General features: G+C 48.1%; 1 protein-coding gene across 1 annotated transcript in view; it reads left to right on the forward strand.

Moving 5' to 3' along the window:
* Positions 1 to 19,399, forward strand: part of GPC3 (glypican 3) — a 139,750-nt gene that overhangs the window by 80,460 nt on the left and 39,891 nt on the right. Inside the window, exons 4-6 of the mRNA XM_062502674.1 lie at positions 4,612 to 4,745; positions 7,334 to 7,459; positions 18,327 to 18,447. Of these exons, the coding sequence (XP_062358658.1) occupies positions 4,612 to 4,745; positions 7,334 to 7,459; positions 18,327 to 18,447 (381 nt within the window). The remainder of the gene's footprint in view (positions 1 to 4,611; positions 4,746 to 7,333; positions 7,460 to 18,326; positions 18,448 to 19,399) is intronic.

Below are 19,399 nucleotides of genomic sequence, written 5' to 3' on the forward strand. Positions count from 1 at the left end.
TCCCCTTGAGGGGAAAAAAAACCCTGTGCCTTCCTGGAGAATGAATCTATAAGCAGAAGAGTTCATAGAAAAGACAAATGGAAACTCCATGTAAAGTTTAAGCAAAGGTCAAATACAGCAAACTCTCCTTTAGAGCAGAGTGGAGCTCCTGGGCTGAATGAGAAGTGGCAGCAGCAGGTATCTAGCAGTGTCTGATGTACTCTCTTCTTGTCCAACGAGAAACTGATTAGCTACCTTTTTTTTTTTTTTTTGTCCTTTCTTTCCCCTTCTAAATCATCTAGAAAATTACTTTTAAAATGTTCTTACTCTTAAAAGCAAAACTCAGATTGGCACTGAGGATCACAGTGTGCTGCTTTCCAATCCTTTCACCCCTGGATTTCCTTGCTGATGTGCAAGATGAGATGTTTTTTGCCCCATGTGGCCATGCTGCCTTGTGCCTTGGTGGCAGAGTGGAGCCTCAGGGGTGTCAGCAATGCCATCCTGCCATAGCCAGGCTGGTGGTGCCCTCCATCAGCTGCACAGAGGCTGTGATGCTTTGCACAGAACCTGCTGTTGTGGTCACAGTTTCTTTGATAATTAACCCCAGTTACCCCAGTTTCTGTGGGCTGGCAGGTACCCACGTGGATCAGTGTTGTGCTTTACACCCATGCATCAACTCAGCTGGAAGCAGCCATGGTGGATCTGGTCCCTGGCAGTGCATCGTTCCCTGCAGTCCTCAGGCACCTCTTAAATTAATGGGGAAGGGTTAAAGTGGGCTGATAGTGCTTCTCCATTAGCCTTGTCCTTGTGCTCCTCTCAAATCACTGTTCCCTCTAAAGCAGAGCCATTGCAGCTCCCAAGGGTGCTGGGAGCCAGCTGCTGCTTCCCCATGGAGCAGTGCCCAGGAGCCCTGTCCTGCCCGGGTCTGGTGTCTCCCCGCGGCTGGAATAAAGATGTGGAACTGGGGGTAGTGGTCCTCAGAAGGCAAAGTGTTCCCCTCATGGCCTCGGTGGTGCTAGCATGGAAGAGGCTAATTAAATTGGGTAATTAGTGGCTTTGTTAATGAGCTGGGGCAGAGAAATTTTGCTTTGGCTGTTACAGTGTCAGTGGCTTTGGGGGTTTGCAAAAGCTCAGGGCTTTGGGAAGGTTTTTCTCACCTGGTGTCCCCTTGCAGCCGTTTTTCAGTGGGCTGGCAGATTCTTTTAAAGACAAAGTTCAACTCCTGTTGCCTAAAACACACACTAGCATTTGATTTAATTAGTAATTTTTTTTGTGGCTTAACGTGTCAAACTTCAGCCTGTTCTGAATGAAGGCACAGCTCTCGCACTGACTATTCTTTAGATAAGGGCTGGTGTGTATTAATGATCCCTCTGGTAGCATGGGGAGCCTGAGGAGAAGAGCCAGTTCTGTTGATTTGCTTTGAATTTCACATTTATATTTGTGTGGTGGGAGGAAACCACATATTAAACACTGTTGCTTGATGCAAGTTTGGCAACTGGATTAGAGATGCTCCCTTCCTTTTGCTCTCCCTCTTGCAGACACACCACTGTGCTGGAGAGCTGAATTATCACACTTCTTTCTCCTCAAGGTCTGAGCTTGTATCTGTCCCTTCTCTGACTGCCCTATAGTGGCATTTTTCTTTTTGGAACCTGCTTAAAATGGCAATGGTTAGGAAAAGACTGGGAAGCTGTGTTCCTGCATTCCTGAGCCTGCAGTGCAGACTCAAAAAGAGGGAAAGATTGAAATGGGATTTCTGAACTGTTGTCCTAGGACTGCTTGTGGCCCAGCAGACTTTGGCAGATGGTTTGTGAAATCCTTCCCTCCCCCAAAAAGCATACACGATGCCTCCCCTGCAAATGAGCAGGCAATCTGTTACTTCTACTTTCACTCACTTTATTTTAAGTTCAAAATTCAGCCGTGTTTTTGTTTCCCTAAAGGGTGACAATTATTTCACTGTGACTGCACAAGATGGGCTGCAGGGTTGGGCTTTTTTTTTCTGAAAAGGTTAGCTGTTGCTTGAATAAATAAATAAGTAAAAACTTGGTGGAAAGTTTGAACAGTGCATCCTTCGATCTGTAAAGATTTCATCTGCTGTCCCATGTCACAGCTAAGACAATCCTGTTTGTGGTTTCATCCCACACAGGAGGGATGGCTGGACTCGCTGATCAATGATTTTTAACTTGATGATCTGTTGAACTCGATGATTGTAGAGGTCTTTTCCAGCCTTCTGGATTCCATGAGTCTTGGAGCCTTGGTACCCAGATGCCGTGCGGGGCTGTAAGGATGCAGCTGAGCTGCAGTTCCTGTGCAGGACTTGGGAGCAGAGGGGCTGAGCTCCCTCCAGTGCTGGGTGGGAGATGAAGCATCCCCACCTTGCCGGTCCTTTTGCTATCTGAAGCACGCTCTCGGGTGCTGCCATTGTTTGCGCTGTCACTCCCACTCTCCCCTCCCATTCAGCACCTCTCTGCATCCTTGGGAAAAAAGCCTTGATCCTGGACTTGCTCTTCTCTCAGGGTTTGATAGGTTTTGCCAGCTGAAAGCTGGGCTTTGGAAAGGGATTGGGGGATTTTCACAGAGCTGGGGAGAATCAAAGGGAATCATCACAAACGGCAGGTTAAAATATCTGACCTTTTCCCACTTCTCCATTTTCCATGTCCATGCAGAGCATGGATGCAGCGATGCTTCTTTGTGGCATTGCTTCCTTTATACCCACTGTCCTGGAGCTTTTGTGTGTCTTGTGTTTCCCTGGAGGAGGTTTCATGGCAGGTTTCCTCTCTGACTTGGGCAGAGGAAAAGCGCACAAACCCCCCCTGAGCATCCTGATGCTCTCCTGCAGGTCTGCCCTTTGCAGGGACAGTGGCACCAGCCAGTACAGAGAGAGCACTGGGCATCCAGACCCATTCCACAGTAGGGGATCTCAGATCCCAAATGCCCTTCTCCAGGTCTCCCACTGTCCTGTGATTTCCTCCTATTCCTATCTGCTTGCATTAGGGGACTTTACCTGTAAAAGTCATGAGAGGGATGAGTGCTAACAGAAAGCCCAAAAGGCAAAGAAAATAGCCCAAAATGTGATCCATTTTCTGAATCCCTCCCTCTGTTTTTGAAGCCTGCCAAGTGATTTAGGGAGGGCAGTAGGGCTGATACATTCTTATGCAGAACTTGGTTTTGGTAAGGTAGGGAGGAGGCACAGCCAAAGGAGGACAGAAGAGGAAAAACCAGGCAAGATGCTGCAGAAACTGCTCCCCTGGCAGCTGCAGGAGGAACTTCTTTGGCAGGGGAAACTGCAGGTGCAGAAGAACCGGTGGCAGCATCTCTTCCCACCGTGATGTGAGCAGAAACTGCAGTGCCCAGCTCCCAGGAAGTTTCTATTTTACTCCTTGTTATATGACAGCCTAAGCAAACAAACTGTGCTGCTCTTGATAATGAAAGAGGTGACATTACTAATTTATTTGCCCACCCAAATGTAGGATGTAATAGAACAGAATTAATCTCTTCTCTTTACACATCAAATGCTTGTAGCATTGGGAAGCAGGTGTGCTTTTAACCTCTGGTGTGCAGCTTACTGGGATTGCCTTAATTCAGTGTGGTGTGGAGATAAATGAGGTGCTGCAAGAAATGGGCATTTTATGGGTGTGTGGTTTGTCCCAAGCCTGGATATGGGTGGTGGGATGAGGCTCAGAGAAGGTGAGGGTGGTGTTAACTGTGGTGCCTTCGTGGTCCCAGCAATCAGCCAAGCTCCCTTCCACAGCCCAGCGTGGATGAGTCCTGCAAAAGCAGCATAGGGTGGATCAAAAGGAGACTTTCACAGTGGCAGTGGTGCCACAGGGGGACAGATGTCCCTTGGTAGTGTCCCACAGAAGGAAATGGTGGCAAATCCATCCACAGCGGGGACTGCAGCAGTGACCACTGCTGAGTGAGTCCTGGGACAGCGGCCATGCGAGAGAGCTTGAACGAGGCACATTGGATTCCTTCCCTTGCTGCTGCAGCTGGTTCCTGAATCATCTCTATGCTAATGAGCTAATTTGTGCCATTAGCAGAGCCCTGTTAATCAGGGCCTCCCACAGTATGACTGGGCTGTGGCCCCCATGCTTGCTGTATTTTAGTCCCTGGGTTTTTTAATTAGTAGTGATGTGTATGATGCTCATCCCTGGGCATCTGCAGTGCAGTCTGTGCTGCCTCAAGATGCAGAACCAGGGTCGTAGGATTTTCCTTTGGAGGGGAGGTGTTGCCTAAAAGTCTGACTAGAGAGCTAGAGTGCAGAGTGTTGAGATGCTGTGGTGTTCAGGAAGGAGGGAGCAGGGAACATCTCTAGCCCCCTTCTGCCAGCCTAATTTTAACTTGACACAGGAAGATTTGCCTGTCACACCTGCAGCTCAGGGGTTTTGGTAGCCACGGGGGCACTTCAGTGCCCCAACATTTTGCCTGAAACTTCCTGCATTCCTTCACAGGGGGTGGGTATTTTTACAAAAGCCAGGTTGTAACCTTAGAAGTTTGCTTTCAGGTGCTTGCTGAGCCATGAGCACGATGGGGATGACAGGTCGATAGCAGCTCATGTGCAGGTGCCAATTTGCATCTCAGCTGTTTCCCTGCAGTCCCAACACTTCCTCACACTGCTGTGTTTGTGTTTTCCAGATCAGCCGGTTATGTGGCCACGCTCAGCAGAGGCAGATTCGATCAGCTAATTATCCAGAAGACCTTTTCATTGACAAGAAAGTCCTGAAAGTGACTCACATTGAGCAAGAAGAAACTTTGTCGAGCAGAAGGAGGTGAGAATGCTCAGGCTGAGTGTGGTGCCTGCTGGATGGGCTGCAGGAGCAGCCACCATATGGAATGGTCCTGTGGAAGCAGATGGAAAAGCTCTTTATTTCCCTTACCCATAAATCTGGCTCTGAGCATCGGAGCTGCTCAGTGGTGGGCTCTGAAGTGCAATGAGGCATCTGCATGGGTTTTCTCACCTAATGCACCCAGGCTAATACACCAAATGCCTTGTCTGGGTTTCTTGGGCACTGCTATAGTGTCTGAAATGCTCACGGGTATAGTTATAGATGGAAGTGGTCACTCCAGCCTGAATTGTTATGTATTACACCGTATGTATGTACAGGGAATGTGTTTCATGCTTTTTGTGTGGTGGTTTATGGTAGTTCAGAGATGTTAACAGCCTTTTACTGAAAATTTCCAAAGGTGCCTTCACTGCTGGCAGTGCACCCTGTGCCTCCTTCCCCATGTAAGTAGAAGCTGTAATTAAGTGATCTCACACTGACGTGTCAGGGAGCATCATCTCCCCTCTGGATCTGGAAGCACACCCAGAGATACACAGTGCCTTTACTTCTGTCTTGAATAAAAGAAAAATCCCTGTGGAAGAGAAACAGGCAAGCTTGGCAATTTTTGAAACTGGTGATAGACTAAGTTGGGTGGATTTCTCTCTGAAGACTAACAGGGCCACATTCTTGATGTGGTTCCCATGAGATACAGCAGCAGCGCTTGCATTCCTCCGTTGTCTCAACACGTTGGAGGTTACACAGCCCAGACTCTGACAGAGATGTCCTTTGAAGAGTCTGAAGGGTAATGAAATCTGCTGAGATGAATTACATGGGTTCATACCTGCAGATACAGAGGAATTCCTCCCTGCCCTGCAGGGAGCTCTGCTCCCCAGGAAAGTTTCCTTCTGCCTGTTCTCCCCAGCTCTGCTGGGATTTGTGGAAGAGGAGCAAGGCAGTGCCTAGGATGTAAGGAGCTGAGTGCCAGGGGCAGGGAGCTCCTGCTCGGGGTTTGCCATATCCGATGATCCAGGGCTCACCTCATTTTGGCTTTCCAAATGGTTGGACCTCTGCCCCACTGTGCAGGAGATGGATGTAAGAGGTGTTTCACACAGGAGGTGACTGCCTGAAGCATCCCTTGGATTTGTGCAGGGGGCTGTAGGCTGCATACACATCCTTTGGAGGGGCTTTGAGTCATCGGACAAGCACTTGTTCGTTTGCCCGGGCAGGGTGTGCTGTGGTGCTCAGAGGCAGGATTGGAGAGACCCTCTCCCTCCACGGGCTGTGGCAGGAGCAGGAGCAGGCAACAGAGCTCAGGCTTCCTTCTCTTGGTGTCGCCTGCCCCCAGCTGGCTGTCGCGGGCTCTGGCTGGAGGGAATCCCGTGAAATCCCGAAGCAAGGAGGGATGGAGGGAGCTGGATACCCCTCTGCACACCGAACCGCCTGAGACTGCAGGGCACAGACAGCCCCCGTGCAGCACCCGGGGGATGCTCCTGAGAGTGCCTCCTACTCCGGGTGCTAATTCCTCATCATTCCTCCCAGGGACCAAGGAGATTGAGCAATAACCCCTTGTCAAAGGGGGAAATGTGCTGAAACCAAAGAAGAAGACTGTAAGGCCAAGTCTTACTGCCTCCAGTCCCTGCTATTCATACTGCCTCACTTTTGGTGCTATTTACCTAATTAAATCTGCTACTATTCCCTGGTGACAGCTGCTGAGTGTCCCTGAGGGATTGGACCTAGGCTGGAGGGATGTCACATCTCACTCCCAGAGCCTCTGTCGCATCTCTAGCAATATCAGGGATCCCATGGTCAGCCTGTGTTCTGGCCCTCTGGACCACTGCTGTAGGTGACCAGCTGGAGATCCTTGCTGCTGGGAAGGGAGGGCACAGGGTTGGGATGCAACCTGATTCATATCCCCTCTGTGTCCTGGAGCTCCTCCTGCCTTCCTGTAACAGAGCCATTCTGATGAGTGTAACCTGCCCCTTTGAATGCACTCTGACCCCATGGCCAGCCCAGTGCATCCCTTGATATCATGTCCTTTTGATGGTGCAGCATGAAACACAGCCTTAGCCATGTGTACACATCTGTGCTGAGAATGCCAGCTCTGTTCTACCACCAGAAATGCCACCTGCCCTTGCAGCAAAGGGGGATGCCCAGTGTCAGCCAGACAAAGCCCCTGAAGAACCTTTGTTACCTGCTGCAAAGCAGAGGGGACGCTACAGCCTGAGCCCTTGCTGCTCAGATGTACCCCATGGATGCATGGGCTGAGCCAGTGGCATGTTTTCTTAGGTGCTGTGAGAGTGCAGACTGTGTCTGACTTTGGCCTGGTGCAAAATTGGGCTGAGATTCTGCTGTCCCCACATCCTTCCCCATCACCAGCAGTTTTGCCCTGGGAAACACGGGTTTAGCCTTTGGCTGAATAACATCAAGGAAAAACACTAAAAGCTACTTTGGTTCAGAAATAAAATTGATGCTTCATGGTTTGTTTGCACCTAGCTGCTTTAATGTTGTGTTTGTGTGACTTCCTTCACTGGTTAAAATGCACCAACCTCTTTTTTTCTTTTAACTGAGCACCCTGTTCTCTCCCTTTCTTCTAGGGAACTGATTGCAAAGCTGAAGTCCCACAGCAGTTTTTACAGCAGCTTGCCAGAGTACATCTGCAACCACAGCTCTGCTGTTCAGAATGACACCCTTTGCTGGAATGGACAAGAAGTTGTGGAGAGGTGAATCACATCTCCCTTGCCCTCCTTCTCCCTTGTCCTGCTTATCTTTTGCTTAGCAGGCACAGGAGCAGTCTGTGACCAGGACATGACTGGCTCCCTTAGGGATCTTGTGCAGAACAAGTGTCCAGCTGCACTGCAGCTCAGATGGATGTGTGAGGTCTGCACAGATAGAAGTGCTTGTGTGCTGCCTGCACTAAGTTTTCTACCTAGTGAAAATTCTGCATCCATAATGGGATTTGGTCCCCTGCACTGCACGGGGTGGGGATGTCTCCAGCCAGGTTTGGTGCCCTGGTAGCAGGACAATGTGCTTGGCATCCCCTGCCCAGCCCAGGGAGGGTGAAGGAAGACTCCCTTGTTGAATTTCTCCTTGCTATGGCTCTCAACTGGAGGAGGTGAGGACCACTGAACTCCGGTGGTGCCACTGCTGGCCCTCTGACCACCTTCCCACCACCTAGTTCTGGCTCTCCTCTCTGGATGGAGCCACTCCTGCCACAGTCCAGCTTGTGCTGTGGCTACTTTGCCCTCCCCACTTACTATTTCAGAGGATATACCAGTAGTAACTGAGGTTAATAGAGGCAGGCACGTGCAGGATTCATACCATAAGGAGGAAGGAAGTGTTAATAGAAATAGAGATTTTTCTTGTAAAAAACGCCCCTTGGGAATGTTAAATAGAACTTGGAAATGTTTTTTATAATTATACATAAATCTCCTCTAATCACTCTACTTTGCAAAGCATCTTTTGCTATTAAGTGGTTTGCATAAGGGAAGAAATAGAAATAAAATCAGGAAGTGGTGAAATGTTGAGATATTAATTATGACTTCTTGATCAGTAACTTCAGGTGGTAATTAGCCTGTACTTGCAGTACTGACCTGAAACACTGAATAGACCAAAATAGCATCAAACTCTCTTTTGGAAAAAAAAAAAATACTCAACATCTAAGATCACACGCTTACTAAACTGTACTTATGTTGCCTAAGGAAAAATGTGTCCTCTATTGGTACTTATTTCTGGAAAATCTTGAGTTTCAATGCCTGAGATGTTGAATTGGAAAGAGAAGGATTATTTCAGTATTGTCTCACTGACTGTTAATTAAAACTTCTAAAGCAGGGCTAGAAACACTGCAGTTCTGGAGAGGGAGACCTAGGGTGAGGTCTTGGCTTATAACAGTTCACTGGGGTCACAGCCAGTGGCCCTGGTCCAGGTCCTGCTGACACCACAGCTGGGTGAAGTGGTAGCAGTGGAAGGGTGCTGAGTCCAAATCCTCCTGGAAATGTGAGTTCAGAGCTACCTGCAGATTAAACATGACTTCAGGTGATAAATGGCCTTCAGCTTTCTGCTGAGAATACCAGGGGACTGTTGTGGGCACAATATGGCATGTCACATAGGTGCCATGGCATGCAGGGGGAGGATAAAGTCTGTGTGCATGAAGGGGGCACCAAGATGTCATCCCTTGGCTGTTAAGGAATAAATCCTCCACTATGCTTGAAGAGTGTGTGCCTTTCCACTCCTCTCCTTGCCCCCTCTGATCTGTTACACAGGTGTTGCCACCTCTGCCAGCTCCTGTGAAATATTAGTGACATTTCCCTTGCAGACAGATGTTAGAGGTTTTTTTGCTGTGAGCAGGGAGACTTCAACTAAATAAAGCTGAGCTAAGATAATGGTCAAGGGTGCTTTTCTCCCAGGACCCACTTACAGAATGTTTCAAATAGAAGCAGACATGTAGTTAAAATTATTTCTACACTGGCTGCTTCATGTGCTTGGACTTCCCAGCTTGGCATCTCTTTCAGGGTATCTGGGAGGATTCCTGAAAATCAGGGGCATATAAGGTAACAGTGCTGGAGTACCCTAAGCTGCCAGTTCCTTTATTTCAATGTTTTCCCCAAGAGGGAGCCAAGCAGCTGTTCATGGTGTAGCAGCTCTTACTCAAGCTATTCTGAGAATGTGTGTTATGTACTGGAGAAATTCTGTTCTCCTGCTGGACTGGTGTGTGTCTGTTGGTTATCAGACTCCATCTTGCCACTTTTTGCAAGAAATTTGGTGTGGTTTGAATATTTCCTGTTAATTTCAGGGTGCTGTCCTAGTGCTTGTCCCATATATGTGGTGGCTGCCAGAGAGAGGGATGGTGGAACATGGTGGGATGGTTCCTGTGGCTGGAGTGTTGGCATGGAAGAATACAGGCTCTCTGAAAGGACAAGCAGGGGAGAGAAGGATGGGATGTCTATGCCAGTGAGCAGCTGGAGTGCCTGGAGTTCCACCTGGGGGTGGATGAGGAGCTGACCAAGAGCTTTTGGGTCAGGATTAAAGGGAGGGCAGAGACAGTTGATGTTATAGTCTAGCTCTGCTTCAGGCCACCCTACCTGGAAGACTGGGTGGATGATGCTCATTCATAGACAGACATGAGCCAGCCTCACTTTCACAAGCCCTGGCCCTTATGAGTGACTTCAACCCTGGTCTCTTTTGGAGGGATAAGACAGCAAGGCATAAGCAATCCCTGGATTCCTGGAGAAACTAGGAAGCTCCTGCTGAATCTGCTGGTCAGATGAAGACCAGGACAGAGTGATGGCTGGGTGGATTCTATGTTTCCATGTGTTTCCATGTCTGGTGCTGTGTGTGCAATGGATAAAACTGTTTGGACATTGTTGGGTCTGTAAGGTTGGTGTGAGCATATGTCTGAGCATGTCCAGGATTTGACTGTGTTATTGTAGGGATTGTAGCTATTTACCTCTTGCATTTCTAATGTAGTACCTGAGTATTTATTAAGTTAGAAAAAAGCCCTACTGATTTATCAATTTCTGGACCTCCCTGTCATAACAAAATTTGTCAGTTATTCTAAGCCCTTTTCCTATAACATGTTAAATCAAGCCTGGAATAGCAACTTCACAGCCCTTGCAGTGCACCCAAGAACTTGATAATACCAACAATGTGTATCCTGTTATTTGGTGCAAACAGTCCCTTCTGCACCCTGCAGTCCTCCTCTGGTTTTTCTGGTTTGGTATTTACTCTGTCCTGCTTATCCCAGTGCTCTGTTACCCAGAGGCAATAAGAGTGTCTCTCCTCCCCACGGACTGGATGTGCTCAATGTCTTTCTGCTGGGTCTCACTTCCCAATCTGAGTCTTTACCCATCCTCTGTTTCCTCCTTGCTCTTAAGCCCCTCTGCCCTGACTGAAGGTGGGGTTTGGGGTTCCAGTGCAGTGCAGCTGGCTGGAGTATTTTATCCTGCTTTTAATCCCTCCTTTTTTTTTTTTTTCAACTGAATCTTACTTTATGATCCTTTGTGATCATGTGCTTCTCCACGCTGAACCCTCTAAAGGCAGGAATTAATCCTCCTTCCTGAGGTTTGATCTGTGGGTTAATAGTTTGATTGTCACCCCTATTGTGGATTTAGGACATGGTGCCTCGAAAGGACTGCTTGCAAACAGTGGGACCCACACAGGAAAGGTTGATTTTTCTGTAATGAAGAACAGTTCCTTGTGTCTTTTCTGTGCTTTTACGTGGTTGAAGAATATAAGCTGAAGTGGGAAGAAAAAATAAAAGGCAACACATTCCTGGTTTTCACACTTTTCAGAGTGTGCAAAAACACACTGTGCTTTTATGGGACGCCACAAAGGTTCATAGCAAAAGCCACAAGTGGCACATTTCACCACTTGCAAAGAGCTTGTTGAGAGGTCACGGTGCTTGGGTGTTTGTAGTAGCTGGGGACCAGACCTTGCTCTGTGTGTGTCTGTGCATCTCTGTGCACCTCTTTGCAGCTTTCCTGGGCTCAGTTCCAGGCACTTCCCTGAGACAGACATGTAGGCAGGGTGGGTGTGCAGCAGCTTAAACCTGCCTAAGCCAGGGGTTCTGTGATGCCCTTCCTTTCCTCTCTCTTCATGCCCCATCCTCTCACCAGACCTCCTGCTGGTGGTGTGAGGTGGTGAAATGTTGTCCAGCCTCTCTTATCCTTATCTCCATCCCAAGCAGAGAAGAAACAGAGGTCGATTCTTATCACCGATGTCCTGACTGAGTAATTAGCTCATTTAAAGCCTTCAGCTTAAGTCAAGTAGGTGTTGAGATATCAAACTCACTTCTATGGGAGCTCAGCCTTGGAATCTCAAAGGTGATTCAAACTTTATATATAGTATCAGGGTTTTGCAACATCTAATACTAAAAGCCTATTAAATCTATATTCTCAGAGTTTAATAATCTGCTTACATGAGAATATTATTTCCAAGCTGTTGTGAATAGAATGACAGCAACATTTGCCCACTGCAAAACTTGTAAGCACATTAAGCCTTACTGTTAGATACTGCCATGTCCAAATTTGTCAAGACAAATGTGTACATTAATCTAAATAACAAGCATAACTCTTGTTTTCTTTGTACCAATTCAAAATTAATATATTTTTAGCACCTTGCCAGATTCTCTTCTTCAAGCTGGAAGTCTCATATTTCCCTGCTGTTGCCAATGTACTGTGGTTTGTTTTAATCATACAAATCATAAACAATGAAAGCACAATCAGAAGCAAGACAGAAAAATGAGATTCTGTAATCGGAACAAAGGAAATTCCATGCCAGCAATAACCCTTTAGTTCATGAAGGGTTTGGTTATTTCTGGCAGTGCTGCAAAATATCTGATCCAGTGGAATCCCCAAAGAGGGGGCTGTATAACTTTTCAAGCCCATAAAACACAGCTTTGTAGCAAGTATAAGATATAATAAAAGGATAGTAGGCAAATTCAGTGGGTTATTGAGTGGTCATTATTATTTCCAGAGTATTTCAGAAAAGAAAATAATGAATCTTCCTCTATCCTGCAGCTTGGTCTCAGGTTTAGCCAATTTTTCCATAATCAATTTCTCTTGAACTGAAATAAGAATGGAGGGAGACTTCAGGCTGTCTATGAACTCCCATTGTTTTGCTATGAATATTCAGGTTTTGCTGTTCCTTCTGGAGTCCCAGAGCCAGGTGATTACCTGAGACCTCACGTTTATGACCAAGCCATCATCTGCAGCACACTCACTGTCTGTAGAGCTTTGTGTGGGGCAACTGGGAAGAAGCAGCACTTCTCTTGGCAGGGAACTGACACAGCAGGATCTCAGGGGGCTCTCAGAGGCTGCCAGGTGTTGATATTTGGAAATCCAGCAGAAAATGGTTCCTCTTTATTTAGGTGAGAACACTCCCCACTGAGAGCGTTGCATCCTCCTGGTTGCTTTTGAAGCAGCTTGTTTGGAGCTGCTGGTGGTGTAAATTGACTGCAGCATCACGAGCTCTGCAGTGACTGCAAGGACTCTGCCAGCAAACAAGCAATGCCAGGAAGGCACCTGGCAGCCATGCACCCCACCTCTGCCCTTGCACTCCCATGAAACAGATACCTGCATTTGGTCATGGGATGGTGGGGACATGCACCCCATATGGAAGATAACAGCTGGGGTAGACCTGCACCCCACACCCAACCCATGTCTGGGACGGGGTATGGCTGACCAGAAGTGTCTGGACAATCTCTTTTCAGAGAGGAAACTATCAGGGAAAGAACTGTCACCTCTTCCTGGAGGCTTGTGGACACATCCAGGGGTTACACCCTGGCTGCAGGGCAGGATGAGTGGGTTGGAAACAGCTTTTCAAGCCTTTTGGCCTCCACTGCTGATGTGACACTGAGGTTGTCTCACTAAACCAGAAATTAGCAGGGTCAGAGAGTAAAATGTTGGCTTCACCACTGCAGCCACCTTTACTGACCCGTGAAAACCAGCTGGAAGAGCTGGGTTCCTGGAAGGAGTTGGGGGTGGGCAGGGAAGGTGAAACTTTTCTTCTCTTTTCTTCTCTTTTCTTCTCTTTTCTTCTCTTTTCTTCTCTTTTCTTCTCTTTTCTTCTCTTTTCTTCTCTTTTCTTCTCTTTTCTTCTCTTTTCTTCTCTTTTCTTCTCTTTTCTTCTCTTTTCTTCTCTTTTCTTCTCTTTTCTTCTCTCTCTCCTTTTTTCATCTCCTTTTTTCACCTCCTATGTGGTAAGGACTCGATGTCACCAGTCCACCTGATCTGTAGTAAGTCACATCTTGAAATGCAGAGCAGCTTTGGGGGGCTGGGGGAATGTTGCTCTCTCAAACTCAATTATTAACTCTTGTACAATGAAACCTGTGTTGTGTTGTGTCTGTGTTGTTTGTCCCCCACCCACTCTCTCTAACAAGTATAATTCAGTGCACACAGGTAGTAGAGAAAGAGCCTGTGAGGGGTAGTGTGCTGTTTAAACTGGAGATGCTTTTGAATAAATAATTTGCAACTGGAAGGCAGGCATAAAATAAATAAATAAATAACTTACTTTCCTTTTTCTAAAAGGTGTAATTCTTTTTGTTTGACTTTCAGGATTAATTTCTCTAAATCTCATGTCAGGCATTGCAGTAACTCATCTCAAAGCCTAGCAGGACCGAGTAGGATGAACACACATTTTACACTCATGGCCATGTATTTAAATAACATTTTTCATCTTGTCTTTTTTGCTCTGAAATGAAAGCTTGAAATGAGCTGCATTTGGACTGGAAAGACCAAACATTCACAGGAGACATTTGTGGATGGTGGAGAGGAAAGGAGAGGAAAATCCCTCAATTTGACAGCATACTTGGGCATTTATGTCTGGTGGATGACAAGAAGCAGGAAGGGTCTGCAGTTGTACTCTCCCCACAGGAAACTTCAGATTACTGGTGTTAGCATAAGGTGGTTGTCTTTAAAGTGATTTTTAACGAGGGCTGCTTATCAGCCCATTTTACAGCGCTACATTTGCGTTTGGAAAATGCCACATCCCCAGCTAGAGCCCATACCCAGGGAGCCCAGGCAAGACGATGCTGCTGACTGACGTTGAGACACGTCAAAGAGATAAGTATTTTGGGCTTTGCTTATGAAGTGTGAGCCAGACCATGCTCATGTTGCAACACTGATACCCCTTCAGCACACAGACCCCCGGGCACTGGGGTGGGGGACTTTATCCACTGTGCATATTTGCTGTTCCGTGCTGGTATCAATCACCATGGCAGAGGCATGTGATGGTTTCATGAAATGGCACAAAGTGTCCTGCAGAAGGGGCTGTTTTATTGGCATAAGATGAAAACAGCTCAAGATAGCTCAGAGATTTCTCCTTTTCTGCATTGGCTGGAGAACATGGGAGGAGGGTGGTGCTTTGGCTTTTTTGTCTGAGAGCCCAGCAACCCTTTAGCTTGGGGGAGATGCAGAAGAGTCTGCAGTAGGAACTGTCCTGGGACCCCCATCCTCCAGCTTGCTGGGGGCTGCAAAGGCATCTCTCTGCTATATTAAGTCCTGACTGCTTGGCCCGGGCTGCAGGGAGGGGTGCCAGCTGCCTTTTCCAGCTTCTCTGGCATTTCAGGAATGCAGGTCGCTCGCTGAAACTACATTTCAAAGCCTTTAACCCTTTGTTTGGCTGCATCCCACATGCTTGAATGCGGTCACTCCAGGCTGGTGCTGGGGCAGAGAGTGCCACAGCTGAGGGGAGCTGGTGTCCCCCTTGTAGCTGAGCACACCAGGTCTCAGCTTGGAGGAAGTGTCCCCCAAAGCACCCAAGTCACACAGGACCGTGTCTCTGGCTGGTGGGATGTAGTGGGTCCCCATGCCTCTCCTTTTTTTGCATTACATGCTCAAAGATGTGCACCTTGCAGGGCATTCATTGCCTTGCTGCTTCAAGTGACTTGCGTAATGGAGCAAATGGCTCGTTTTGGGTAGGGTACCTGCCCTTGTATCTGGCCAGGTGGGAAGTGCCAGGAGGTGACACTATTTCTCCAACATCACTGTTTTAGGGAGAAATCCCTCTGCCAATGCTTTCAGGTTTGCTTGGCTTCCTTCTCTAGTAGACTTTTTCCCCTGAGAAGGCTGATCTGAGGTCCTCACCACCCCAGCAGAACCTTCTGGAGAACAGTTTCAGTCTCTGGACATGGAGTTATAGTACAGTATTGCTGTAGTATTGGGTTCCTCCCTCCTGTACTACGTTGTGTAGGCTACAGAAATCCTCTCTGGCACAGCCATTGCTTTCAGATTTCAGGAGGGATTTCACCCACTCAAACCCAAGCTCTTGTGTTTCTTTGTATAAAACTATTTAGGCGAGAGATTGTATTAATTTAGGGATGCACCAAGTGGGCTTGGTTCTGCTCCTGCTAAAACCTGTGTAAGTTTCCTGATTAAATCTCTGAAACCACAGGAGACCTTTCAGCGATATACTTTTGAGCTCCACCAGTGTTTTAAATTAAATTTACAGTGACACCAAAGATAGGAATTTCTTTGTCATCTAAAAACTCGTGAGTGCTGTGCCTGTTTACATCCAGTCTCCAGATGTGTTTGTGAGGTCGGCACGGTGGCATTAAGCAGCTGTGTGACAAATAAGCAGCAGGATTAATGTTTCACTGCTCCCAGTGCTCCGTCCCTCTGCAAAAAAGCCCAGCCCAAGTTTGAGGGGAACCGGGCAGGTCGGTTCTTGCGGCAGCAGCCTCTTCCCACGAGATGGTGCTGGGAGCATGCAGGGCTGTGCCAGGAGCTCAGGGGCTGGTCCAGGCTGAGCCAGGCTGGCCCCTGCTCCCACCCACCCAGCTTTCAGCCTGCACCGACCCTCCCCCTGCACAGGCGAGGGCTCTTCTGAGCTGGGAGCCATCGTGTCTCAGGTGTAGCTGTGTTTTGTGCTTCCCAGGGTAACACAACTATTAATAAAAAAGGTGTTTTGCTGAGTGCTGATGGGAGGCTCCAGGGATGGGGTGTTGGGATGCAGAGCTGATGCTGGGCTGGTGCTGCAGTGCAGGGGTGGGATGGCTGTGCAGGCAGCTGCCCCCTTGTTCAGGAACTGCTGGGGCTTGGGAGAGCCAAGCTGATGAATCTGCTTTGCAGTGGTGCCTGTACCTGGACGTGCTGCTTATGCCTGGGAAAGGAATATGCACAGGTGTGTGTTCCTGTGCTGTAGGCACAAATGCCTCCTTTCTCCTGTCCTTTTTCCTGTGTCATCTCTTCAGTGCAGCATCTTGAAGGGCTGCCAGCCATTAATGGACTGCACATGGGGAATGCCTAGTGTTGGAGACCCAGCTGGAGGTGCAGAGAGCTCCTGCACATGGAACTCCTGCTCTGAGTGGAGTAGAAATCTGCCTCAGTTCTGTTATTAAACTATGTGAGTATTTCACGTCGGGGCAGATTGCTGCTGCACCACTATAGATTTGGGGTTGCCTTTGCATCCCCACACATCTGAATAGATCTCATCCTCTAGTTTAGAGTTTAAGCCAAGTCCCTGAGTATCCCCAAGCCCCTCAGTGTGCTCTGATAGCTCTTGTGGTCAAGTGTCCACATGCCTCTTGCTTTCTACCTTAGCAAAAGCATCCTCCCTGAGTTGGCCCCACCATCCCTCCTGTCTCTCTCCCCTTCTTTAAATGCCTACTGAACTCCCACTTTCTCCCCAAAACCCATGAGAAAGGGGCTGACTGTGATTGTCTGAGCTTGCCTAGCAGCATGAGGGTAGAAGATTAGCTGGGCAGGGGAGCAGGGAGCTGACAGACAGGGAGGCAGCCACTAGGGCTGGTGCTGGGAGCTGGGTAAAAACATCATGTGTAGGAGATGAATGCAGAAAGGAAAAATTCATGGTGTTTACCCGTGGCACTGGAAAAACAGATGTACAGTGAAGCAGACTGATGCTGGCATTATCTCGGTGATCTCACTTTTAGAGGCTGTGCCAGGGTTTGGTAGTGCCTGTTCTGGCTGCCAGTTCTTGGAGATGAGGACTTGTTTTGTGCTTGTAGAGCACCACAGCCCATCACTGGGGCTGTGATGAATGGTAGCAGCCCAGACCTCGAGCAGGCACTTGTCTGCTCTGTGCCACTGCTGTGGCTGCCAGCAGGCAGTGGTGGCAGCTGCTTGCTCTGGCCCAAACCTGAGTTTGAGTTTGGTCCTTGTCTTATGCTGGAGCATCATCAGCTGTTACCCAGGTCCTGAGTGTAGGGACGTATTCCTCCAAAGGCAAGTGTGCAGCACTTCCCCTCCCTTTAATCGCTCTGGTAAACTTTGTTATTCCATAAATCTTGTAGCAAGTGAATGTATATTTCTTTTCTAAGTGCTGATGAAAAAGCTGAGTGCAGCTTGGCTACCTTCCTCTGCAGAGCTGCCCAGGCAGTTTAATCTAGTCTATGGGGGCTTTGCTGACTCTCATGGTACCTGTGTAAATTGAGGTACCCTGTGGTGCAGAGCCCAGCACTGTACCAAAGTCAAGGTATGTTCTGTCTGAGCAGTTACTTTGATCCCTAAGGCTGGATCTCATCAAAGACTGAAATCAGGATTGTTTGACAACACCTATTTTCCATTAGCAATGTTGACAGCATTAATTATATTCTGATGCTTTAATTCTTTATTACTGAAATCACACATCAGTGATAGTCATTATTTTGCATGGGGGTTGATGTTATGCTAATCAACTTGCAGTTAACTGGGTCATCCCACTCATTTTTTTGGCTGTGGGCACAACACTACTGCTCTTGTACTGGAGTCTCTGTGGTCTGCCAAGATTTATTTTAAACAAACACGAGCGAGCCAGAATTTCTGAGCCAGCTTTTTTAGGACTCTTGGGTGCAAGTTATGTGAAAATATTTATCTCTATTGTATACTGTTTAACATCATCCTTGGTTACTAATGGACTGGAAAGGACTTCATTGTCCTCAAGTGATACAACTACATCATCTTGCTGCTTTGCAAAGTCAGAGCAAAAATGTTTATGGGAATCTTCTGTCCTTTCTTTGTCATTATTAACTGTCTTGTGCTCTCTGTTTTGGAAGGGGCTGGTGCCTGTCTTGGGATTTCTCATGTTTGTACTGAACTTTAAAGATCTCTCTATTAACCCATCACATTGTGGTCTTCTCTGTTCTCATTCCTACAGGTACAGTCCCCAGATCACAAGGAATGGAGCAAAAGCCCAGGCTGGCAACCACGAGGTGAAGGTGAAAGGTCCAGAGCCAGTGATCAGCCAGATTATTGATAAGCTGAAACACATCAACCAGGTTTGTTGCAGATGTGCCAGCAGGGATGTCTCTGCAGTGGGCGGTTTCCAAATCAGCTTGGCCTCCCCTGCACTCTCCCTGGGCTCATTCAGACATCCCAGGTGTCTCCATCTGCAGCAGTTCTGGGAGCCCTGTGTGCAGAGCTGGTGCCACCCTGGTCCTGTTGGATGCCTGCTGGTGTGGTTCTGCATGGTGCAGCCTCCCAGGACTCATCCTGTGCCTGGGTCATGTGTGGATGCATGGCTGCAGCACAAGAATGCTTCTGCTGGGCATCCATGCCCTTAGCAGTGGAGGTCCAGGAAAGATGGAGCTGATGGGGTGTCCTTGAGCATGATGTGTTGGCAGGGCACATGAGCATGTGGCACATACCTGATGTCCCCTCTGGTTGGAGGAGTTCCTTTTGGCATTGCTCATGGCTAGCAATAAGGGTCACCTTTTTCTTTGGTGTATCTCCCTGGGCATTCTCTCCAGTCAGTAATGGGGCAAGTTACTGTTGAATGGGGAAATGGCAGAGCTGGATGAGATCCTTTCTGCTGGGGAGGAAGCTTCCTTCCCACTGCCTCAGATCTGGCATCCTTCCTGGGACAAGCATTGTCTTGTCTATACCCATTATGCCACACCAGGTTAGGACTGTGAACAGCCCTGCTGCTGCCAGGGAATTAGGTGGCAGCTCTGCAGAGCGTTCAGGTTGTGGCTGAACCTTGCCCAGCACTGCCTTAGGCCAGTGGGGCTGGGGTCTGGCTCTGGGCTCTGTTTTCCCCTCTGTGTCACTGAGTGTGGATGTCACAGTAACTTGTGGAGGAGATGTTCTTCATAGGCACGTAGCCTGGGCTTGCTGCTTTGCCAGGACACAGCACCGGGACCTCACAGGGCAAATTCTGGGGTGGTAACGCTGTTAACACAGCTGAGCTGCCCCATCTCTCCTGAGAGAGCTCTGGGCAGTGGTGGGTTC

Source organism: Cinclus cinclus, chromosome 15 (assembly GCF_963662255.1).
Source record: "Cinclus cinclus chromosome 15, bCinCin1.1, whole genome shotgun sequence".
In the NCBI taxonomy this organism is placed as follows: Eukaryota; Metazoa; Chordata; class Aves; order Passeriformes; family Cinclidae; genus Cinclus; species Cinclus cinclus.